The sequence below is a fragment of the Simochromis diagramma genome, unplaced genomic scaffold (genome assembly GCF_900408965.1).
Source record: "Simochromis diagramma unplaced genomic scaffold, fSimDia1.1 OVJJ01000317.1, whole genome shotgun sequence".
NCBI lineage: Eukaryota > Metazoa > Chordata > Actinopteri > Cichliformes > Cichlidae > Simochromis > Simochromis diagramma.
Genome location: NW_024386994.1, coordinates 2,421,166 through 2,447,547, shown reverse-complemented (window position 1 = coordinate 2,447,547; position 26,382 = coordinate 2,421,166). Strand labels below are relative to the sequence as shown.

Below are 26,382 nucleotides of genomic sequence, written 5' to 3'. Positions count from 1 at the left end.
AAATTATAGAATGAGTTATGTAATGTAAATGATCAACTGTGTGAAGCAAGACTATATCAGTGTTCAACAAGAAGTCAGAATTCCATCCTCGTGATGATAACAAGTTGAATTCATAAGAAACGGTCTGATCTGAACGGAGGTTTGTGAAATAGCCACGAAAAAGTAAAATGTTTTTATGTTCATGACAATGAATTGTTAAGTTATGTTTTTTTTTCAACACAAATTTGAAAGTAATACATTCCAGGAGCACACATTTTTGGGGGTTAGAAAAAGAAGGAAAGTGTAAGACTTGTTGTGTTGCTAGTGCGAGAGTGTGCTGACTAACTTAGAAACACGGTCTTTCTCTTGCTTTTAAATCCAGACACATGAGAGCGGACTGATGGAAATAATGCCACAATGCCCATTTTAGTACAATTAACATTTTTGATACTAGACTGACATACTTGCTGTGGTTTGACCAGATGTTAAAGCTGGCTAACATTCATAATTATAGTGCTAGTAGTAACGGGGCATTCACACGTGTACGTTACTTCTTGGCTGGATGGCGGGAGCTCTTGATTTTTAGTTGAGTACATTTACTACCAGATTGTCATAGCAACGGTAACTCATCAATGACAAGGCAGGCTTCAGTTAGCAGTTAGCATGATCTAATCTAACTATATGTTACAAATTTTGGTCATATTTAACGACTTGTTTGATCATATTGTTATGGTGCTGATGACGAATTAACTTCTAATAACAGGCTTGTCTGAGGTTATTGGTGAGAGTCATAAAATTTCATGCATTATTTATTCAAAACAATGTTAAATACCCTTTAACAATAAATTACTCACAACATAAATACATGTATTTAAATATGTAAACTACATATGTATTAATTTGTATAAATATAAAATGTTTTGTAATTGTAAACAATTGTAAAAAAGCATTTTGGATATTTTGTTTTAACTAGTCTGAAAGCAGACATGATAATAATAAAATAAAATAAAATAATAATTGCAAATTATAAAGTTCAATAATAGTGCCTTCGAAGATTGTCTTTTTGCGATGTAACTAACTGACGTAACACATTTTTTACTTTCTATGTTTTGAAAATAATGAAATGAAAAATAACTTGACCTCTAAAGTTAGAACTGTCACGTTAATACAGTATTTATAACTGACAGCAGAGTCACACAGGTACACACAACACCTTTCTACTAGCTTCTCCCAATAACTCCTGGCACCCAGTAGCAGCTGACAGTTGGTAACTAAGGGCAACAACTAAACACAGAAACATGCACACACACACACACACACACACACACAGAGCAGCTTGGTCAGCATGTGAAGGGCAGCGCCTTGTACAAACTCGCAGAGGGGGACCCGGGGAGCTCCTCTGACCTTCTCATTATTCCTCTGTGGTTGACAGTAAAGTGCAAAGGAGACGCGCAGCCCAGCTCATAAAAGCTGAGCTATTTTACAGCTTTTAATTAGCGTGGGCTGACACCTGCTCACACATCGCTACATTCTGCACGCTCGTGTGCATTTGTTGTCTTTGGGTGTTGACACTCTGTCTTTTTCCTGAATCCGTCCAGACATATATATTTACCATCACAATATTTTGTTTATTATTGATACTTTTCTGTAACATTATTATAATTGTGCTGTCATGAAGGTACCAGCCGGATGGCATATGCACAGACCTGAGGAAGTTCATTGATGGCCCCAGTAGCTACCTTGCACTACCTGATGAGCTCAAGTCAGCCATAGAGGCCATCACATACATAGCCGAGGCTCTGCAGGCTGAAAAAGACTATGAAGCGGTAAGTTTGAATGTTTGAGCACGTTTAACCTTCTAAGATCCACAAGGTCACATCTGGAGTGAAGGGCAGGGTTTGATCATTTCGAGCATTCAACAGATAAAGCTTAATCACTGAATATCTAAGTTGTCTTTAGTGATGACCCCTAACCCTAAACCCTAAACATAAACCAAGCAAAAGTGTTTTTGTAATGCATATCACTTAGAATGACAGTTTTCTTTGTCCACTAATTGTCAAGATTTGAGATGACATTTTTGAGGAGAACAAACATATTATCACAGGGTTAGGGTTAGAGCTATCATTTACTTAAACCTTAGAGCATTAATATGTTTATTGTCCTTCCATTTTTTCTTCCTCTCTACTGTTTATCTGAACAACATGGCTTTATTTCTGACGTTTGTACTGTTGTCTTTTTGTCTCTTGTGTCTGTCTGTCTTTTGCCATTTTCCCACTGTTTTCCTTTCATTATATTCATTTTCTTTCTATCGTACCCATTCTTTCTCTTTTTAATCTCTTGTCTTTCGCTGGCCTCTTTTAGCTGAAAGAAGATTGGCAATATGTGGCAATGGTGGTGGACCGGATGTTCCTGTGGATTTTCGTCGTTTTCACCACTGTGGGCACGCTGGCCATCTTCGCCGATGCTAGCTTCAACCATACCCCTACAGACCCCTTCAAGCCCTTCTGAAGCACAGGGGTGTCTGATCATGAACCATGTTGCTGGAAGTTACGAATCCCTTGATGTACATGTAGAGGAAGACAATTGTAACTGTTAAAATAAGTACAGTTTCCAATGCATTGCCTCATCACAAAACACACAATGCATATGTCCCAGTCTTTTTAAATTATAGCTGTACTAGTACTTAAAGGGCCAGTAACTGACAAACCATATGGATTTTATGGTGTTCTTTTTAGATTTGTAGAATTTTAAACTTTTACTGTGTTTGTTAGATTTGGGAGAAAAGCTTTCAAAACCCCAAATTCATATAATGTACTTTGCAAGCCTACGATTAGGGTTATAAGTTAGGACTAAATAAGGTCTATGGTCTAGATAACCCCCAACCCTAGCTCCATTCATAGGCAATTACAATATGCAATTTTTGTGTTTATATAATTGCTTTCCAAGTTTTCTCATTATAGAAACAAAGACAATAATCGGACACACAGAAATCAAAAACAGCTGAAAAAACCCCTCAAACAGTTTTGGCTTCAACCAAAATAAATGGCTAGGTTTCCACTGTAAGGACTAAGATACCAGAAAGTTAACAGGGTTACACTCTGTTGCAGACATGGACACACCCATCATCCTATGGTGAAATTTAGTTAATTTGGGCTTTAGCAGACTCAAAGACGCGACTATAAAGGGGCGATAATTTTCATCGATGCTGACTCTACCTGACTCAACCAGAATTTGTAAAAGAAAACAAAGAAAATAAAAATTCTGATGTACATCACATGGAAAACTACTTACATTTCACAAGTCTCCAAACTATTTAGTCAGGGTAGGTTTACCTCAGAAGATTAATCTAGCCCAAACCCTTCTCCTAATTCCAGATGTGTTGCCAGTGACAGTTTGTATGTTAAAATTTTAAAAATAATTAAAATAACAAAAAATAATAAATGCATTGATGAAATTGCATGAAATGTAACTACTAAACCAATGTTAGCATACCTTACATGCGTATACATGCTACAATATAAACTACCAGCGTGGGATTTTTTTATTTTGTTATTAGCTGTAGTAGGGTTTGAAGTGTGGCTCCAGGACTGGGTGTTCATATGTGGTGTTAACACATAAACACCAAGACAAACCAGGCCCTATAATGAGCGTGCTGCAAGCCTATGTCAGAATGTGCTGGAGAGTGGCACATGCTTTGCGGTATATTTCTGCAGACACAGTAATCCTCTGCATTTCAGGCATTGGTGTATGTAACGGAGCAGCACACCAACCCCATTCATCTGCTGCACCAACAGCCAATGGAATTCCCAATAATAGAGAAGACTCGTGCCTCTCGGTGCCTCGTTTTGTCTGGACACACGCATGCTGCATGTCCCTTCTACCACACCTGTCCTCTTGGTCTTGTGCTTTCATTTTGCTTTTGTCTTTTAAATAGAGATCTGAGGGGAGAATATCAAAGGCTCCATCTGTTCTCAGAATGCTATCACCTGCCCACCCTGCTATTAATATCCCCACATGTTGGCACTGGTCACCGGACACTACTGCATGGGCTTCCCTGTTATTTCTCTGTGTAAATACACTCTCTCACTGAGATCTATTAGCGCAAGTATTTGGGGGCTGAAATTCTGCCAGTCCATGGCAGCCCACCTTGGCGACAGCACTGATAGCCCCTCAGTATTATAGACCACCATATGTGACGTTATCGCTACACTAGTGGTTGAATTGCACTTGTTCCCTTTCCCGTCTAACACGTAACCTTCTATGAAAGAGTAGCTTTGAGAAGCCAGGCTGCACAAAAACAAACACAGAGGTCATTCTGAATGATGTATTCACGCTGAGAATGGCAGCTCAGAGGAGGTCAAGTCAGAGGCATTTTCCCCTCACTTAAGTCTCAATCTGCTGTTGATTTATAGTTTTATGTTTTCACACTGGAAAGGCTCACCAGCATGAGGGAGAGAGGATGGAATGACCCAACCGAGAGGAGAGAAATTTAAAGGCAGAGACAGAGAGTAGGGGATGGAGGAAAGATGAACTTTATGAGGCTTGAAATATAGACATCAGCTTCATAAAAAGCAACACGAAGGATCAGAGATAGAGCAGAATCCGGAGTTCACTCGGGGGCCTTTGCTTCATCGATCATTACGCTTGTAGTCCTCGCAGCCCTCTATGGCAAAAAACATCCATCTCCATTTTTATACTTTCATCCACATCTTTTCTTGCCTCGAGCTCACATCAAACTCAGAATCAGCAATGCTGAGGTGCTTTTTACTAAGACCTCTCCATCAGTATTGGCATCACCTCCCTGCTCCTGCCAAGAAGTTTGGTAATTCTAGATTTCTTCACGCCACAGTATCTGTGAAGCAGAGCCTTTCATTTTCAGCTCCTTAAATCACAGTGTGACTAAAGCCATAGTTTTTATAGGAATTTGTACCTAAAGAACAGACAAACCCCATCACTTGTGCTGTTTAGAAAGATTCTCAAAAGAAGTTTATTTCATAATTGAATCAATTTAGGTTTCTTTTACCAGAACATCAACATTATTTTAAACAGTAAAAAAATAATATATTTCACTATTTCTATGAACATAAATATAAATAAGCATAGCATTAACTGATGGAGGTCACAAAGTCAAACCCAGTCTACAATCCCTGCAGATCAGCTGATACTGTTCTACGCACCCAACTTTGCAAATCTCATATATTGTAGGGATTAAACTTTAGCCTGTCTATGGTTGCTGTGCCACTGCAAGTTGCTTTGCAGCCCCCCTCCACTCCTGCTCTTCCTCTTCATGTTGTAGCTGACTTAATCAGTGTCAAATCTGTGAATGCCTGCTTTTGTCTGTATCTCTGTGCAACTTCCTTCCTTCTGTGTGGAGATGACCTTTCTAAATGTTGATGGGTTTGTACGCCATGTCACGCAAAAAAAAGTTGACGCACATGGAAATAACAATCGTCTTTGACAGGCACGGCCTTGAAATATTGTTTTGGTTTAAAACCATTTTTTATTTTTAAATTGCATAATCGATTTTGCTACTTTTGATTTGTAGAAAAATCAGACAATAAATTCAGTGTTTGTGGTGGTTCGTCGCTGTCTCTCTCTTTATATTCAGGATTACTCAAAAAATGGTGGATCTGCGTAAAAGATGGGCTTGGAAGGATTCTATATCAATGCAAGGACACAGAGACAATATTAAGCTGAAATTAAAAACACTGACCTTCTGGATCCTGGGGCTCAGTTCCTGCATGATATGGATGAAGTTTTGAGTCTTGGTGGATATAAACTGCTCTTATTGGTGTCACACCACTAGGGGGCAGCAGCTGGGAAGTCAAAATTCCACACATAGTGCCTTTAAATCACTGCATTTTCCCCCAGGATACTTTTGCACACCTGTTTAAAGGACATAAAATAAAACTTTGATGACAAGCTATTCCTGTAAAACTAATGAGCTTAATAATTTTTTTATTGCCAACCTTTTCAGAAAACTGCTTAATATTTGAAAACCAATTTAACTCAGGGATATAACAGCCAGATGATACCACACACAGCACAGTGCAATGGGTATGACTGCAACAACCCCTAAGGAGGGAGGCTGAAAATGAATATTTAAAGCCTTGAAGGAGGTAGAGAAGATTTGATTTACCAGGGAAGATGAATAGCTGAAGGGATCAAGCAGGCATTAAAAGTTAAGAGAGCCAGAGAAGCCACCTACAGCATGACCCACGTCAGCTTTACAGCACCACCAATCATCCTTCGCCTACCGACAACCCCCCAATCAACTTCCCAAAAATATCTCCATTGTCATAACCCACAGCACATAGCCATACCACCCCCTCCACTTCCTCTTACTCCCACACACAATCCCCGCAGTGCTAACCTCAGATTGGTGAGCACCAACAGGTGCCTGCCCCTCAGAGTTCCTAGTACAAGCGCACCCCCCCCCCAGCACATCCATCCAATCAGGTCATGGTTTCACCCAGAGAGTCATGGCCACAAAAGAGACGAAAGGACAGGAGACAGGGTCGTTAGCTGAAGAGCGTGTGCCGTTCAGGGTGTTAACTAGCTGTAACCCAGCTGGAGCAGGGCACTGATTTTCCTGAGCTTTTAGGGGGTGACCATTCATCTTGTATCCAGGTGAAGGTGGGACGTGACTGGCTGTGGCCGCTAGAAGAGCCTTTGGTTGGCTAACAAAGAGTCCAGAAGATGATATGATTGCCATTATTGGACAAATGAAGATGTACCTGAGCACTAGCATGAGGATGAATACCTTTCTCTTCGTGTGTGGCTGCTTTTGCCTTACTTTCACTGGTAAGGACGTTTTTAGGAATGCCAGTGTGTGACACTAGTTTTCATGGTTTGAGGATGTTTAAAAATAGATTTTAAGATGAATCATGCTAAGCTGATTAAATGTCGCATAATCTGGCCACATAAATCTGGCTAATGAGCATCCCTGGAACTAACAGCAGCATGTTTACTAATAAGTATTTTCAGAAGAGAGACATGATGTTTCTCTTCCATCTAAATCAAAACCTACATAGTGAAATGTTCATTATACTAAAAAAAAAACAAAGGAACAACATAAAAAAATGGAAAACTGTCGTTAACTTTTAACTTCAACTAAAAACAAACAACCATGGTTGCTGGTGACCTGCGGTGCAGTGTTCCTATTCGTCTATGTGTCCTAACTGCTAACTATTTCCTGGTGGGATCGACGGGAATCTGTTTTCATGTGGAGGAATCGAGGCATAATTTGAATAAGACAGCTCCAGTCAAATCAGATAACACACAAGTATCTCAGATCCACAACTTCACCCTGTCACTCCAGTTAAATTGCTATTGATTCCATCTCCTGTTTTTTTTCTTGATGTTCTTTTTTTTAATTCCCCCATTTTTGAGTGGGAAAGGCTAGGCGTTAAAATCATGATTAAAATTGATTTAACCAGGTTCAGCTCAAGGTCAGTTTCATTTATATAGTGCCAATTCACAGCAGCAGTTCCCTCAAGGCGCTTCCTATAGTAAGGTAAAGACCCTACAATAACCTTGACCTCCTGACACCATAATGTGAGTGAAAAGCAAAAGAAATAAATGAATGACAAAAAAAAAAGCTGCACAGGTGAATTCCACCATGATTGTGGCCATTTCTTGACCTTTTGTCAGCCAGTGAGAATTTACAGGTATGTCTCACCAGCGATAAAACTGCAGTCCCAGGGGAACAAAGCCTGTATTTTATGTCCTTCCACAGATGTTGTCCACTTGAAAACAAGAGTGGCCTCCTACTTCTCCTCTGGAACATATAATGAATCACATTAACACATCATTGTTTGTTAATCAGAATCTAATTTTGTCCCCGATGGAGCTGGTATCTCAGCCATCCCTTTGATCCTATTCCCTTACTACATATCAATTACATTAGCTCAGTCACCTTTGCTACCCATCGTACACCACCAGCACCTGCCCTGCCTCTCCTGCGTGTCCCGTCTGTCCTCTGTCTTTGCCACATGCTGTTTAATCGCATATTTGGAAAGAAAGAGTCCCTAATGCTGAGCTTTCTGTGATACATGACTTCTAAGACATTGTCTTTTTTAAATATTATAACTTGACAGAGATTAAATGACAATAATAATAATAATAATGTCTAAGTACAATTCAACTGATGCAGTTAATTTACAGTACTGCGCAAACGTTTTGAGCCGCCCCTAATTTCTTTATATTTTTACTTTCAAGAACCAAACCTATGAAAACTTTATTTTTTACATATCTTCTCCTTTCTAGTGGAAAGTTTAACATGGCTTTATCTGTGTTTGTTTTGGTTTGGTTTGTTTTTTCCCTCAGAACAATTCTTTTGGCATTTAAGAAACTGATGTTGATTAATATTTCTTCATGTTTATCATAATTGTCTCCTCATGGACACAAACTAAGAACAAAACAGCTTTGGGTTGAGTGAAATCTCTTTTATGTGTGTTAATCTGACACATGCATTCATGTCTTGGTTTGAGCTCCAGCATAGGCTGATTTCCAGTTTTCAAATATCCTTTCTTTTCAACAGATGTTGGATACAGTATGACAGTAAATAAATTAAGTTGATTACAAATTTAAATTTATGCCTCGGTTCATTAAGTATACAGTATTTGTAAAACTTGTGTAATGTGTTTGTATGATGACATTATAGATTCCATTACTAATTTAGGTGCCTGGGCACAAGTATACAAGAAGTACACATCATGACATGCATATACAAATCAAGATCCTACATCTTCAGCTTAGATTTGCGTTGACAGTTTTAGACACTTTCTGCAAACTTTACCTGGAGATCTGTGACGGCATTGAAATGTTTGAACAAATCAATGCATTTCTTTTAGTTAGTTAGTTTTAAGCCGTGCCATAGCTGTTCTGTCCTACACATTATTGAAAAGAACAACACAAGTAGAAGGATGGATTTCCTAAAAAGCATAGTTAAAAATATGATTGTCATGGTCCTGGGTCTCTGACCCAGCGTTTGTGCTGCCTACCTGTGGAGTCTATCATGTCTTGTTATGTATGTTCAGTTCTGTCCCTCGTTCTCTTGCCGTCACTCTGTGTCTCCATGTCTTGTCTTGCTCCCTCGTTCCCCAGTTCCCTGTAGTTAGTCAGTCTGAATCTCAGTGTGTGTTTCTCACGCTTCCTGTTTTATTTTGACAGTGTGCTTCATCCTCATGAAGTAAAACTGATGGTTCATGGTTTGCTTCACTCGCCTGTTAGATTATTATCCAGCTGTGTTTCCCAGGTGTTTCCACTCTGCCTTGATTCCCTGTGTTTATCCTGTCTGCATTTCCTTGTGTGTTTTGTCATGCTCTCCCTCATTCCCTGGCTGTGTGTTCTGCCTGTGTGTTAGTTTGACTCCTAGCATATTCCCGGTTTAAGTTTGTATTCTGTAATTCCAGCAATAAAGTTGTGTTTTGGGGCCTATCCTGCCTTATCTCACACTGCCGTTATGTCTTTTGCCCCTTTATAATCATAAACTTTAGATCTATCACTTTTATTTGCTCATGTAAATCGACCATATCTCACAAATGCAGTATTGATATTCAGAATAATTGTAAATTCTAACTAATAATAATAAGTAGCCTGCTGATACGTGTTTGAGTATGAACAACATAACAGAGCAGCGGTCTGTCCACAATATAGATTAGATGATATTTTTAGCGTAGCTAATCTCAGTGGGAACTGAACCTCAAACCACTGCAGGCCTGACTCAGTGATTCCTGAAGAGCAAACATGCTGCGGTTTGGTGTCAGTGACTCAAATCCACAAATCAACATGTGACTTGCTTGTGTTGAACTTTATCTCACTCACATACACTAAGACTTGTTCAAGCCTTTCGCTTTTTTTCTAGTCAATTAAACCTTACTTTTATAGCACCTTTGAACATGCCAAAAGTATGCAAGTGACTCACAGTCTAACAAACGTAAAACTTTTAAGTGGTAATAGATCTAAGGTCAATGTTTTATTTTAATTTGTAATAAAATAGGCTATACAACATTTACATACATTTATAGACATTATACTAATTCCCAGCTCTGCTGTTTTGTAAGATTCACAGTTGAAACTAGTGGATGAGAGACAGAGCTGTTGGCTCACAGAGATCACTTAAACACACACTGACATCATTATTTGAGACTTGTCCAGGTTTGATATGAGGATCTATCACTGTGGTTATGTGACAGAACAGAATGATAACTTTAGAACGTAGATGAAAAAGTCCGTTCTTCTTCTTCTAATGTAAAGTAAAGAGCTCAGATTTCTGCATCTTCTGCTTGCTAATACTAGAGTAAAACACAAATCTGGAAGACGCAAAAACATGGATGAGGCATTTCTAATTTTCTACAACTATGTAACTGTAGTAGCCTGCACAGTTACTACAGTCGCATAGTTAAATATAAAACAACAGGCCTGATGACGGACTCTTTAAGGGCATTGGTGAGAAAACTGCCATCTATGCCACTGCAGAATTTTTATTTGTGACTCCAGTGCCATTTCTTTTTTTGTGATTTCATGTATATTGAAAGATCTATTTGTTTTATAGGATCTCTAAGGCCTCGCTGTCTCTCCAGTTATTTTACTTTCATGACTTCTTCCCTTCACCAGATTTTCATCCTTCCTTTTTCTTTGTTGTGTTTTTGTTCTTAATATCACTGCCGTTCCTTTTTTTTTTTTTTTTTATCATTTTCTCTTCATTATACTATGTGTCTGCATTCATGCCTTCATGCAGGAGCCTCTGAAACAGAGAGAAGGCTTCATCAGAAGCTATTTGAAAACTACAACATGAAAGTGAGACCAGCTCGTTACTGGGAGGATAAGGTGACGGTGCGGGTGGGGATGACCCTCTCTCAGCTTGTCAGCTTGGTAAATGAACAACATAAACAATGCGCAAATATGCCCTCAGACATGCAAACAAAATATTCTACATCCTACCAGTTAAGGATAGGGCTGGCTTTATATGTACCAGTTTAAACTAAATTTTTAGCTATTTCAAATCCAAAAATATTACAGCACAATAAATGAAATGCCAAATCCCTTTCTTAATCTGTAACAAGACTATCCAAACTTACTTGGCCCTACGTGATCTCACAAATGAAGAAATCACTTAAATGGAAACTCTGACAAAATGAAGTAAGCTAAAAGATCTCAAACAGCAGCACAACATGCCAGGATCTAATGAAACCATTGACATACAAAGTCGTTGACATCAAAGCCATTTCTAACTGGTTGGCCTAACAAAATTACTCCAAGACCATACTGACAACTCATCAAAGAGATCACAAAAGAACCCAGAACAGTATCTGAAGACCTGCAGGCCTTACTTGTCATAGTTAAGTTCAGTGTTCATGTTTCAACAATAGGAAAGTGAATGAGCAAAAATTGGCATCCAGGGAGAGTTCTGAGGAGACAACCACTGCTGACCAAAAACAACAACAACAACGACACCACAGGCTCATCTCACATTGTCTTTGAAACATATTTTCTGTAGACTGACGAGACAAAAATGGAACTTGAAGGTCTGAGTCCAGTTACATCTGTTGTAAGATTAACAGAATTCATGAAAAGAATCGTACCAATAGTCAAACATGGTAGTGGTAAAGTGATGGTCCAGGGCTGCTTCAGGGCTTGGATGACTTGCTGTAATTGGTGGAACAATGTCCAATGCTGAAGCATATTTGAGGATAATGATCCAGAATACATCCAAGTCCAACTCTGACTGGCTCAAAGAAAGCAGTCTGAACTTATTTCCAATTAAGATGCTTTTGAAAGACTTTAAACTTGCCATGCATTGTTTGAAAACCCTCTGCTGTGGCCAAGTCAAAACAATTCTGCAAAGAAGAGTGGTTTAAATTTCTACACAGTGTTGCGAAAGACTCTTTGCCAGTTATCACAAACGCTTGATTGCAGTTCATGCTGCTGAGGAGGGCATAACCAGTAATTAGATTTAAGGGGCAATTACTTTTCTTTACATAGCACCAGGTAAAACTACAATTTGTATTTATTTTCTTTATCTAATAATATAATTATTTTAATGATTGGAAATATGTAACTGTGAAAAAAAATATGCTAAAGAAAGGAAGGAAACAATTACTTCATAGTATTGTATGCTTCAACACCATGTCTAAAATACATTCCCACTCTATCTTTTACCTAAAATGTAATTTGATTGCTGAGTTTGAATAGAACCAGGATCACACTCATCTGTCTCGATTAGTTTCAATAGAGGAGGTCTGAAAGTAATGGTACTGTCATACACAACAAGATATGGTGGCATCACTAATGTACATACGTCCACCCCTCTCCCTGTTATTATCCCACTGCAGAATGAGAAGAACGGCGAGATGACGACTAACGTGTTCATGAATCTGGTATGAGCATGAAAACATTCATCTTCATTAGTGAGCCTTGCTCTGACTCCTCTCTCCTGTGCTCCTTGGCTCTGCCCTCAAACGAACTTGTCACTTTTCATAACTACAAATTGTTTCATGTTTTATCTCTCTTTTTCTCTGACTCACTGTCTCAGTTCGCTCCCTCGCCCTCGCTGATTAGATTTCAGGATGGCTGCTCTGTTTGTGACAGTATGTGTGCTTGATTGTGAATGTTTATGTCAGTGGGATTAAATGACTTGCCAAAGGCTGGAGAATCAAAGATGGGAATGACAGGGACATCACCTGCTGTCTGTTCAGCTGTTTACTCTTTTTCTTTTTCGTGATTCACTTTGCCTTTCTCCTTTTGTTCATCCCTGCAGGAATGGACAGACTACAGGCTGTCCTGGAACCCAGCTGAATATGACGACATTAATGTCCTGAGAATTCCTCCCAACAAGGTGTGGCGACCTGACATCTACCTCATAAACAAGTGAGTGTCCTGACTGCGCTCACACTTACAACATCTTGCATCATGACTAACAGAGTGCCTGCCCTAAAGACGAGGTTGGTCCACCACATTTGGCCAAGACTTAGAATATCTCAAGTAGTGAGTAGTACTGCCAATTCATGTTTCTTCTTGGATGATTTATAATAAGTTCAATGATCCCCTGACTTCCTGTCAAGATGAACTTTTTAATTTGTCTATTTGGATTATAATCAATACAATCATAGTATTTGTTTGGACACGCCACATCGTGTCAGATTGATCAACACCAACATTGGTATTTGTTTGATGCTGTGATAGGATAGATACTTTGCCTCAATAAATGTCACGTTTCTCTTCCTTCAGTAATGACGGCCAGTTTGATGTGGCTCTGTACGTCAACGTCTTGGTTTACAGTGACGGCACTGTTAACTGGCTTCCACCCGCCATCTACCGCAGTTCCTGCTCTATAGAGGTACAGTCTAAGCTCGTTTCCATTGAAACAGTACCAGTGCATAGACGGTTCCTCCTTGGAGCTTTTTTGAGAGTCATCTTCAAAATGATATGTTGACTTTCATTTAACAATCCATAGGTGGCGTACTTCCCATTTGACTGGCAAAACTGCAGCATGATTTTCCGCTCGTACACCTATGATTCCTCTGAGGTTGACCTGCAATACTTTCTGGATGATGACGGCAAAGAGATCCAAGAGATTGTAATAGATGAGAACGCTTTCACTGGTTGGTGCACGTAGTGACGCTTTTCAGTATTTGTCCTGTTTTTGTGAACCTTTACGTGTTTTATACGTACATTTTTTTAAAGCTATTTAGTGGCTTCATTTTTTATTTACCAGACTGTGTCTGATTTAGAATAAATCCTCTTAACATTTAACTTCTTCTCCTTGCGCCTCACCTTGGACAGAGAATGGTGAATGGGCCATTTGTCACAAACCAACAAGAAAGAACGTTAAGGAGGACCTGTATGAGGACATCACCTTCTATCTCATCATAGAGAGGAAGCCTCTTTTCTACATCATCAACATCATTGTGCCCTGTATCCTCACCAGCGTGTTGGCTATATTTGTCTTCTACCTGCCTCCTGGAGCAGGTCAGCACATGTGACATGTTGTGACATTATGACTACACATCATTGCCAAGAGCAAGCATAGGAAGTGAAACACTGCCTAATCTCATGACAACAAGCATGTGTCTAATTTGAGCTGCTCTGTAAGTCAGGGCGACCTTTAAAGAACTGTATTGATCTACAATACATTGAAGGTGAATGATGAATCACTGTTACTCACTGTCCTTTTGCAGACACATGTCGTAATAATGCTTCACTGCCAATGAAAAAACAAACAAAACAGCAGAACATATTCAACGGAAAGCTTCAGGGTTTTTACAAGTGTATAACAAACCTAGCAGGCTGCTCGGCCTAAGACACCACTGACTAAAAGATAGCAGTTTGATATAGTACCTCAGTGTATAACCAGATTAGAGCCAATTGCTAAACCCTGAAATTGATGGAAATCAGCCCGAGTCTGATAAATATCAGCAAGTCTCTTGATAGCAAGTTCCTTAATGTCTTGAATTCTGCTCTTGTTAGTATAACACTGTCTACAGACAAAATGTTTTCTACCTTACTGTCATAATTAATTTGTCAACTTGTCCCTTTTCTTTGCAGGAGAGAAAATGACTCTTTCCATTTCCGTCCTCATTGCTCTGACTGTCTTCATGTTGCTGCTGGCTGACAAGGTCCCAGAGACTTCCCTCGGCATCCCAATTATTGTCAACTACGTCATGTTCACTATGATCTTGGTGACCTTCTCTGTCATCCTAAGTGTGGTAGTCCTCAACCTGCATCACCGAACACCCAGCACACACATCATGCCAAGCTGGGTCCGAAAGGTATTTAATAATCATCTAAAATGTTTATGTAAGATTTTGAAATCACAGATCACATATAATTTTTTTTAGGAATATACTTAAACTTTGAGGATATCATAAAGGTTACTTTATATGTAATTTAACTGTCCTGTGATGTCAGTTTCTCAGGTGCAGTAATGTGTTTTGTGTTCCTGACCCAGGGCATGTTTAGTTACGGTCTTACAGGTCATGGTTCAATGAGAATATATTTTTACAAAAAAACGTAAATCATTTTTTTAAAAGTACGTTGGAAAGACCTATATATAAAATATAATAGTTTTTCATGACACTGATTATTAGAAAAAACTCTTTAACATTATTATTTTTTTATGGGATAATAATAACTGTCACCGTATCTGTCTCCCATCTGACAGCACTCATTATGAAATGGGAGAAAATACTGAGTCTCCAGAGACGTTGTAGTACACAATATACTGTAGATCATTTCACACCAGAATGGATCAATTTGACAGCCAACATAACAGGAGGGTTAAGAAGACTTTGTCTTTATTTTTCTCTAACTGTAAGCTCACATTTACACTGCTGGGCCATCTGTGACTGCCCCAGCCCCGCCCAACCCTAATTTTAGCCAATCAGAATATTTCATTTGTGTTTTTAGCAAATTGTTCTTTCAAGTCTTGCAAACAGACAACAAAAAACAACTTTTCACATTTTACCCCCAGAAGTAGTTCTTTTGTCTTTCTCCCAAAAAATACTGGGTTAATTTTCCTAAATATGATGGCTTAAACTTTAGAGCGTTAATATTATCAAAAAACGCAGAGGGGTGTATAGTGTTAATTTATTATTATACACATGAAATGTGATTGATAATTGATGAATAAAGGTTCATTATGTTTAACTGCATTACCAGAATAGCAGAACAGCAGAATAAGCAGGTGAGAATTTACTAAACCACGTTCCACAGATTCATTAAAAAGGGTTTTGTGCACATTATAATTCTATAATTTGAAAGTATGTAAGCATATGATAAAAATACAAAGGTCAGTATGAAATTTGGTTGGATAGGACATAAAAATGCACCACTTACAGATGGCAAAAATGGATACAATTGAATGAGTGTTGACATTCAAAGTTAACAATCTAATGGCAATTAGCTTCTGAATTTTTGCTGACTCTTATGATTAGGCACTTTGCAAAAGTGTGTTAAATTGAGTAGTTGTTGATTGTAGTTTGTCTGAATTCATTGTTTGAAAAGTGACATTACATGTAAAGCCACAGAGTAAAACAGATACCTTCTATAAAGTTGTAATTTATGCTTGGGTTAAGTTGGGTCAGCTTGAAACAAAAGTACAAACCTCTGTGAAACCACTGAATTCCTCCATTTAATTTTTCAGGTGTTCATACATTTCCTGCCTAAATACATTGGCATGATGAGGCCAAAACCAGAGGAACCCTTTTTGGAAGAGGAATCTTCTGATGACACACCTATTCAAAGCTACAATGGGCGACAGCCGGGAGGAGAGTATTTCATTCGCAAGATCAACCCTGATCTTGTCTTACCTTGGCGAGGCAGGTATGACAAAGAAAAAAAGCAATCTATTATAGGTGTGACTGTGTCTAAATGAAATTGTATGAGTATCCAAAAATATCTACTTCATTTTCTTCGTATTAATAATTCACAAAAGCTTTGTTCATCTATTTGTAACCTTCCTTGACAATCGCTGAGCCAATCTACTTCAAACTTCTTTGGTTTATTGCCAGGAAACAGCAGTTGGCTTGTTGTCATTTTGATTAGCTCTTCTCAGATCTCAGATTTTGTGCAGAAATCATGTGGATACTGCCTGCTCTGGTGTTTGTGGGAGAAGCTTAACTCTAACCCACATATATATAAATGTACAGGTATGGCTGTAAGGCTCTCTCTGAATCAAAATGTACTGACATTGATCCTCAACCTCAACCCCGACTCCATTCTGACAGCAACCAAAACGTACTTTTGGGAAGAATATGAACATATTTTGATGGGTGCCAGTTAGAATTAATATTTTCTGTTTCCCTGAAAACCAACATTTAAGTGAATTGTTTTTAATATAAGTTTAAAAAAAAAGACATATTGCACCAGAATAGGGTTAGGGTTGAATGCCACAGGTTGAGCAAACAAAAAACATCACAACTATAAAGGTGAAACCTTTCCCCAACCCTAAGCTAAATTCTAACTTTAACTATTAAAACAAGTCTTAACCAGCGAATAGGTCTGTGAATGGTTGTGAAAAAAATGAGCGGGCAGTTTTTTTTCAAGGCATTAAATAACTAAGAAATAGAAATAAGTGGAGTTTGTGTTATGCACATCAGCAAAGTTGGTAAGACAGACTCCACACAAAGTTTTCCACTAGCAGAAAACTTTTACAAATATTCATTTTTCTTCAGGCAAAAATGTAACATGTTTGATGGGATTAAATGTATTGGTTTATATCATCAAATAAAGACAGACTGCCAAAAAGTTCTAGCGCCTGTCACGAATATTAAGAACCACAGAGCTGAAGTATTGACCCTGAGGCTAATTCATCCTGATTCAGCCTCTTTCTAAGCTGAGATGTGCAGATCCTGATGGGGAAAGCTATTTCTATTAACATTAATAAAAGCCAGTGTGGGCATGAATCTCCTTTGTAGAGTGTGCCAAAGTGTGAATGTTGGATCTGGTGCCAGATCAGCTATTATAGTAAAGTACACTGTGTGCTGGAGTTGGCAGAGTTATAGCCATCATTGCAGAAGCTCAGAGGATCTGTCAAGGCTGCAACAGTAAACACATCTCCTTGAGCCTTCTGATATCATATCTAATAAGATTGTGTTAAAGGTGTTTTTAAGAATTGAATTGTCGTACTAATTCAGAATGTATTGGATGCTTCAAAGGCATGCCTGAAATGCAGAATATATATTCAAATCTCCACAAGTTGGATTATAACATTATAACAATCTTGTTAAAATGACATTAACGCCATAACCACATTATGCAGCAAATCTCCGTTAGCGAGTTAGCGCAGATCGCCCTGTGCGTGGGGCTGCACAGCATTAACGTGTTAACGAGCTAACTGCGCTAACACGTTGACGCCGTACAGTCCCACGCACTCGCTAGCAGTGATTTGCCGCGTTAATGCGGTTACGCCGTTAATTTTAACAGCAATAAACATTATATGTTACAGAATCAAAATACAAATTTGTTTTTTTTATTGATGCTGCAGGGGTGATATAGGGTATTATTGTAGTATTGTAGGGTTAAACTTACAACATAAAGCACCTTGAGGCAACTGTTGTTGTGATTTGGCGCTATACAAATGAGTTGAGACTGAGATTCCACTAATCTGGTCCGCTTCTGTAGTCCTGACTGAAACATTATAATACCTATTACCACTGTTGAACTGCAGAACGTGCAATGATAATCACGGTCAGATGATGAATTTGAGCAAGTTTTGGTAATTATTTTATGTTTTCTGAAATGCATCAACAATTCAATCTAGATGCTCAGCTTACTGTTTTAATAAAATGACTAGAATGTGCGTGTGCACGTTAAAGCCGTGTCATAATGCAGTTTTAGCATTGTTCATGTTTTGCTTCATACTGTCATTGGTAGTAGTTAAGAATGGGTGAGATAAGCTACTCAAGATAACCAGAAAGAGTGTAGTTGCTTAGAAACATGATGTCTTTATGTTACCTGCTTCATTCTGGCTAATCAGCTGGTACCTTGCCTCATGGGTCTTGCCTCATAACCAGCTTCACAGTCCCATGAATGAGATCTTGTGCTGGACAGCTCTCATCCTGTTCCAAAAGCATCACATTCAGCCCCAGCTAAGCCCCACACCCACATCCACAGTCGCCAGCCACTAAGCCTCTGTTTAGGTTTGGCATTAGGGGGTAATCCCACAGAAAGGAGCTCGAGGGACAGTGAAGAATAGATGAGTGGAAGGGAAAGCTGGTGCTGAGTGATAGAGGCATAGGAGGCTTTTGTCGTGTTAGATGTGGGAGAGATGGTGGCTGTGCTATCATAGAAATACAGACATGATTCATCTATATGTCTGTTGCCTCATCCGGTTCTGTGAAAAATGAGGCAACACACTGTAACTTGATTTCACTTATCAGTTGACTATCAGACTTGTTGCTTATAAGAATTTTTTTGAATAAGAATTTTGTGGATGTTTGGTGATATGAGACAACTTTATACTATTCCAAGCTCTGTGTGCTTGTTATAAAGTGCATACATGTTCAAAAGTTGATTCTGTTCATCTGGACGTAGCGTTTTGTGGGAGAAAAGTTTCGTCACTCATCCAAGTGACTTCTTCAGTCTCAGCTGACTGCAGGTTTCCCCAAATCTTATAAACAGCACATTTGCATAATGACTGAAACCAGCCCACTGAAGGAACAATGGGCTGGGAGGTCAGTTCCTTAATCTTAATTATGCAAATTCTCATGACCATTGATCAACAACCACTGACCAAAACCCACTGATCAATGGCCATGAGTACCATTCACAGAGAGTATACATATGCATACATGTTCTATTCCCACATCTTGAAGCAAGCATGCAGTTTGGGCAAATTTCTTTTATTTTGTTCTTTATGTTTTTTCCCCTCTAATAAGAGTTAAACTCAATATAGATATATTTACATGATGGTATAGTTACAGTCCCAATGTACAGTACATACATGTGCCTGTGTGTGTTTGTCACAGTGAGGACTCCATGAATCTGTGGTAATGAATACAAGCTGTGGAATGTGGGTGGCGTGTGGACCACTACTTACCACGCACACACACGCACACACGCACACACACACGGATGCATACACCAGCACCAGCCTTCCTATGGGAGTTGATTCATTTTTACTGTCCTATCCATCTGTTGTCATGCTGTCTTTCTGTAACACGTCCTGCTTCCTTACTGACGCCGTCCTCATTCTGGTGCTAGTTATCGACTCTCACACTGAACAACTATAGACCATATACATAGACTGCAGATATGTAGTGATGGTGCCAGTGTGACAGGTGCACTGTGGTGCCCAGCCAGCCTGTTACATGATATGCATCCATGATATCTACATGTTTTCATATAATCCATCCATCCATTCGCTTCCGCTTATCCTTTTCAGGGTCGCAGGGGCGCTGGAGCCTATCCCAGCTGTCATGGGGCGAGAGGCGGGGTACACCCTGGACAGGTCGCCAGTCTGTCACAGGGCCAGACAACCATTCGCACTCACATTCACTCGCACATTCAAACCTAGTGGCAATTTGGATTATCCAATTAACCTATCCCCACAAGCTGCATGTCTTTGGACGGTGGGAGGAAGCCGGAGTACCCGGAGGGAACCCACGCAAACACGGGGAGAACATGCAAACTCCACACAGAAAGACCCCGGCCTGATGGTGGAATTGAACTCAGGACCTTCTTGCTGTGCGGCAACAGTGCTAACCACCGTGCTGCCGTGCTGCATTTTTCATATAATGAAGAATGAAAACAATGTGAATCTAGTGGGTGCAAAGAAAAGTTTGAGTACAGCGTAACTGTTCTCAAAAGAAAGGTATGAACTCTCTCCACCATTTTCCATCCCCAAATTTAATAAGTGGGATAAAAGGCATGGATACATCACACTCAAATAGAAATCCTTTATTTAATACAAAGGATGTGCAAAATACAGGTGACAATCTTAATTTTATAGACATAGATAGATTGCATAAATCCCTCAAATTTGTCATTTCATAATCTAGTCTTTTGGTTTAATTATGAAGTTTAGTTTGTTACGAAGCAAGTGAGTTACAGAGCAGAAGAAAGAAGAAAGATCCTGCCTGGGTCTCAGTATAATTTGGTGGTTTGACCCTTATGCCGAATGGCTGTAACAGCGGTTTGACTCTTCCCTGGTCCATTTCCTGCATGTTATTCCGTCTGTCTGTTCGACCGTCCTATCACAAAAATAAAAGAGGCCTAAAATAAATATAAAGATTGTGTAAGCCCATGTGTTTCGCTTCATGGAACAGCTGTGTGAGACGAAGAATGAAGAAGTCAAATGTTACTGCATCACATAAACGTTAACCCCTCTGCTTGGAGTTTGCTGCTGTCACTCAGTGTTTAGAGGAGCTGCAGGAAGCCTGCCTGGGTCAAGGACACACAAAGACACATTCTGTATGTTATAAAGAGACAAGACAGATGTGTCTAAACAGAGTCATGCTTTGTTTTAGCAGAGATTAACCACGCTGCACAGTGACTCATGACATACGCAGCATAAATCTCAGGTTTTGAAACATTTATGAGGTTGTTACTACAGTTTTTAACTTCTCACAGAGGACACGTGTCTAAGTGTTTTTGTGACAAACTCGAGCGGCAAGATATCCTCCAGGTTAGAAGGGGCTTTCTTTGCAAAACACATTGTTCTTTGTCTTATACAGTAAGAGGGGTTTTGAGTTGAATCTCATATTGTAATTGCTATAATAAATATTAAACCATGCATGGGGTTAGGTTAATTATGGATTCTAAATTGGGACACCAATCAAAAGCACACAACTCCACCTAGGACATGCTGGGCTGAGTGGTTGTGTGTTTATTCAATTTATTTTATATTGGAATCAAAATGGTCCAGATTAGTAGTAGCAACTGTTATGATTGTTGAGATCTACACAGAGCCCAGTCGGTAGTCTGTGTATGTTAAATATGTTGGGAGGATGAGGGTTAATGCTTTGTGCTATAATTACCAAATGTTATCACATTAACATGCTAAACGCTTAAGGCTACGTTCACACTGCGTTGATACGCTTTGTGAACGTAGCCAGCTACGTTCACACTGCAGGCGAAAGCGCATCAAATTCGATTTTTTTGACCCTATGCGACCCATATCCAATCATGGTATGACAGTGTGAACGGCACAAATCCGATATTTTCAAATCCGATCTGGGTCACTTTCGTATGTGGTACTGAATCCGATACATATCCGATGTTTCAGAAAGCGACTGCTGTTTGAATGGTCACGTCGCATTAAATCCGTCTTTTACGTAACTGACACAAGACAGATGCCAATTATCAGCTCCGGAGAAGCGCCCGAGAAGACATCGCGAACGCTTCCTGGCCATCCCGTGTAGATGTCAGTGAAACTGCTGGGAAGACAACGTTGGAGAAACGTGAACATTTTATTTGTACTGTATAATCTGCAGATTCTGACAGAAATCTGCAACTATCCTTTGAAGCACCGCTCCTCTCTAAAACAGCAATAAGGATAATTATTAGGCTATTTACATTATTATGTAAATAACAAAATAACTTAAAGCAAAAATTGGGAAACGTAAAGTCCGAAGTCTTTATATTAAGGGCCATCAGTCAAACAATACTGTTTGCTCTGGGTCTAAACAGAGCGCGTTGTGTGTGACATCTTCTTTTGCGCACGCGGGCCGCTTTGAGCGTTCACACTAGAGCACGTTTGCTGTCGCATTTTATTTGTAGTGTGAACGAGCAGACAAAAAAATCGGATTTGATCAAAAAATCGGAATTGAGCATTAAGACCTGCAGTGTGACCGTAGCCTAAGACAGTGTGAAGGGTCAAAAAAAGCTCTAGCTGCTACACATTAGCGTGTTAGCATTGTCAGTGTGCGCATGTTAGCATAAACTAGCAAACACGAAGGCAACTACGAGCATGACTGCAGACTCTTAGTATTGCTTTTTAAGCTGCATAACATATAGCATATAAAAGCTAGTTAAAGATCTTGAAATGGACATGTGTTTCCTTGAGAAATAAAATGATTATTGTCTCATCTTTCAATAATAAAGTCTTCTAAAGGAGAAGTTCCTGTGGGGGTTATGAGAAAAGGTCCACAAAGTTGCAGTGACTTTACTTTAATTCATTTTTGTTTTTGCATCTTCTTTGCTGACGTTCTCCCTCTCTGTGTTTCAGGTGTGAGAGCACAGTGCAGCTCCAGAGAGTCCCCAACACTGACAGTTTCTGTCTGATCCTCCCTCCCAATCTGAAGTCAGCCATCGCTGCTGTGACATACATGGCCGAGCAGCTGAAGAAGCAGGACACGGATGACTCGGTGAGTGTCAAGCAGCTTGTTATTCACTCTGCCTACAGTTCCTGAGTACAGATTGTTCCAGACATGCCCTAGCGATGTTCTTGTGTCATTACCTACTTACGGTACATTGCTGACTCAGTTTTGTGTCTGCGTGTGTGCGTTCTCTGCAGCTGACAGGAGACTGGCAGTTCATCGCCCTGGTGGTGGACCGTCTCTTCTTGTGGTTGTTTGTCATCATCACCACCCTGGGAACTCTGGCTATGTTCCTGGATGCCAGTTTCAATTACACACCTGACAACCCCTTCCCATAGTGGATTCCATATGCACAGCAGCTGGAGTTTGATTCATTGTTGCCACTTTACTTCTACTTCTTGTTGGTGCTTTCCGAGATCCCCAGATCTGACTTTCCATAATATCTATTCCATAGGTGTGTGGTCAGCCTCTGAAATGCTTTGTAATTAACTTAACAAGTAGAAGCATGCCTGTGATTTCATGCCACAGAAATCGTGTAAAACAGTGATTTCTCTAAATGATCCAAATAACTCTATATAACAATGTGTGATCGTTTTTTTCATTTTTTTTAGTCTAACACTTGAAATACTTGTTTGTTTGGTTTTTGTAACACTCATGTTTAATGTAATTTGAAATACAGTAGTTAGCTTTTGACTCTGTTGCCCTTTGACATGTAACTGTGGTCAGATTCTGGGACTGTAATGTTGAACTTTTGGCAGTAGAGGGCAGTGACATAATGTTCAAAGATAGAGTCACTGCTGAGGAAAGAAAGGTATTTTTAAAGAGGCGTGTTTTTGCTTATGCCTTTGCATGTATAATTTAAGAATATTTAATTTTTAACTACAGCTAAATATTAAGATATATATGTGCTCTGTACTTATGAATAGTGTAAACTATGCTTTTAACACAGTGCAATTTTCCTAAAACCCAAATAAGTACACTTGACTCTGTAGTGTTTAAATAATTTCTCCAGCATTAATGATCATTTCTGTATTTTTTATTTACCTTAACCAGAAATGTATGACTAGTTTATATTGGTGATGAGAAAGAGTATCACTTTAATACTTTTAATATTCTAAAGGTTCATAAGATTAGATAAAAAAGGAAAACATATTTATAGAAAATACAGAATGCTCAGTTTATTATGTTCTCTGTGGAAGGAAGGGAGGAAGGGTTAGATACAAAGAGTTTAACTATTTTATCATATTTCTTTAGCCCTAATCCGAATCACTGGGGTCCATACACCCCAAACCCTACAGGTATATTTTTGTAAAAACGTGTTTTTTTTCTATCATTCCGATTTTTATGACTTTGTCAGTGCCGTGAAATCGTTGTTTTCTATTGCTGCTTTGCTTAGTGCTTTTTACAAATACAAATGTTTTGAGGTGCCAGGGGACCCCAGTTGAAAGCACCCAATTCCACCTCTGCAGTTTTAATAAACGGAAGTATTTGTTTACTTAATATTTGTCATGGTCTCTAAATTAACACACCGTGTCCAGGGGACTAGGTGCACACTGACAGTCATTTTTTTAAAAAAGAAAGACTTCATTGCTGACTTCATTACCTGGATGGGAAGTGGGAGACAATGCTGGATCTACTGTACCTGTGAGAGCTGCAGCATGCCTCGGTCATACCACACATGAAAAGGAGAGCAGATACTGCTACATTACATGTTTACTCTGAGCAGCAATGACCTTTCTAGGAGTTAGGAAACCTCAAGTACTCAGTTGGAAGATCTAGTTAACAAAAGAGTTTCCTTTGCCCCTGATTCACAGACAGGAAGGTTGGAACTATTTGCTCCTTTTTTCATTGCTAGCATAGCATGCGGAAAATACTACAACTGCCCATTCCGTCTGGCTAGCTTTAGTCTAATTAGGTTGTTTCTTGTCCCTTTACAGCCACAGAAAATAAAAACTCTGTTCATAATATTTGCAGACAAATGATGTGGTTCCGTTGGGTTTGTCAAGTCATGACTTCTAGCTTGCACTGGGGCAGTGGGCGAGGGTTAGGAGTTTGGTCGTTTGGGACTCAGAGTAGAGTAGAGCCACTTCTACTCCACATAGAAAGGAGCCAGTTGAGGTGGTATGGCCATCTGCACAGGATGCCTCCTGGGTGAGATGTTTTGGCCATGTCCCTGGAGGAGGTGAGACAGCTCCAGGACAGACCCAGGACCAAGATTACATATGTGCGCTGCCTGGTGTTTATTTTGCTAATTTCTGTGATTATTTCAGTTATTTTATATTGGGGTCAAAATTACCTCGACTGGTTCATCATATAAATCACAAACATATTTAAAATGACAGAAAACCACAGAAGTGGTAACATTGCCTGATAAAAAGCTGCAAGTTGCATTAAATATATTTTCATTTTGCATAATGGGCAAAACTAATGACATTAGTTGCATTATCAATGATGCTTTGGGAAGAAATAAGTTTTGCTTTTGTTATTATTTTGCTTCTCACAGCAAACGCCCCCATGGACCCCACACATACATATATATGACAGATGGATGAGGGTTAAACCAACAACTAATGATTATTGTTGAGATAATGTCAGTTAAGCAGTTTTCCAATGCATGTCTTCTTAGAGACGTCCTACTAATTCAGTTTTGGACAGATTAAAGGACAGATTGTTTGATAATCAAGTTTTAGTTACTTTCAAGTTGAACTACTGTAATCATATTCAATAAGAATGTGCCTTTAAAAAAACCTTTTAAAACTGAGACTCATCTCCACAGTCAACAAGACATATTCTGTAAAGGAATAAAGTGAAGTGTAGAGGCTATAAACATGACTTGAGTATAGAGTTAGTTCCACTTTAACAGGAGAGTTTGCTCAGTCCACAGTCCCAACTCAGCATAGCTTTTTTTGTTGTTGTACTGGTGCCAATATGACCTCAACTAAAAATATGTTAGAGTCGGTTTTAAATTCATGGTCGTGCTGACTAAGATTTGGCAGTTGAGAAGGTTTTAGCCTGTTGGATTCAGTTTTAGTATCAGAATGCCCTTCAGTTAACTTCTCCTGAAATTTGTTGTAGTATATTTGTCTATAAAATAAAGGCAAAACCACTGGAAACACAGCTTACAGTTTTCATATAGCAGTGTGTACTTTTAGAAAATCAGCACATTCTGGATCTTGCAAGTACAGTTTAAAGACAAACTAATCTAGCTTTCTAATCATTCAATTGTCATTCATTGTCAAGAACTTTTCAAACTTTTAGTGCACACATTACACAGTTAACAGTGACCACGTATGTGTTCTACCTAAAATGCACAGGAGAGATGTAAAACTGAAAAAAGGATGCCCCTCTTCTTCAAATCCTCCTGCTGATAAGGCTCTGTACATCCTGCAGATAACTGTCTGAAAATGTTTCTGTTAAGAATGCAGCACTTGCCAAAGCTCCTAAGAGAAAACAGTGTCTCTTTCATGTCGTGCTACCTACAAGGGAAGACAAAATAGAAGTCCACAAGACCAAGAACACAATCTATTTGTCCTGTCCTGCTGTTGCACAAAAGCCGAGACTTCTTGTATAAGGAAACTGAAGGTGGAGAAGAGAGGGGACATGGAGAGACAGGCGCCATCCCCTCATTTATGCACTGAGA

General features: G+C 39.2%; 2 protein-coding genes across 2 annotated transcripts in view; both read left to right on the top strand.

Moving 5' to 3' along the window:
- Positions 1–5,554, top strand: part of chrnb1 (cholinergic receptor, nicotinic, beta 1 (muscle)) — a 28,265-nt gene extending 22,711 nt beyond the window's left edge. The window contains exons 10-11 of the mRNA XM_040040819.1: positions 1,658–1,805; positions 2,341–5,554. Of these exons, the coding sequence (XP_039896753.1) occupies positions 1,658–1,805; positions 2,341–2,487 (295 nt within the window). The 3' untranslated portion in view covers positions 2,488–5,554. The remainder of the gene's footprint in view (positions 1–1,657; positions 1,806–2,340) is intronic.
- Positions 5,555–6,504: 950 nt separating this feature from the next.
- Positions 6,505–24,252, top strand: chrnb1l (cholinergic receptor, nicotinic, beta 1 (muscle) like). The gene is made up of 11 exons (XM_040040818.1): positions 6,505–6,783; positions 10,724–10,857; positions 12,318–12,362; positions 12,743–12,852; positions 13,213–13,321; positions 13,439–13,586; positions 13,768–13,953; positions 14,530–14,753; positions 16,127–16,305; positions 22,652–22,790; positions 22,940–24,252. The coding sequence occupies exons 1-11, from the start codon at positions 6,684–6,686 to the stop codon at positions 23,078–23,080; spliced, it is 1,515 nt and encodes a 504-aa protein (XP_039896752.1). The 5' UTR covers positions 6,505–6,683; the 3' UTR covers positions 23,081–24,252.
- Positions 24,253–26,382: the final 2,130 nt, after the last annotated feature.

Excerpts from the sequence above, each read along its gene's own strand:
- chrnb1l (XM_040040818.1), top strand. The coding sequence starts at position 6,684 with ATGATTGCCATTATTGGACAAATGAAGATGTACCTGAGCACTAGCATG. Across the intron at positions 13,322-13,438 it reads GCAGTTCCTGCTCTATAGAG|GTGGCGTACTTCCCATTTGA; the intron begins GTACAGTCTAAG and ends AACAATCCATAG. Across the intron at positions 16,306-22,651 it reads GTCTTACCTTGGCGAGGCAG|GTGTGAGAGCACAGTGCAGC; the intron begins GTATGACAAAGA and ends TCTGTGTTTCAG.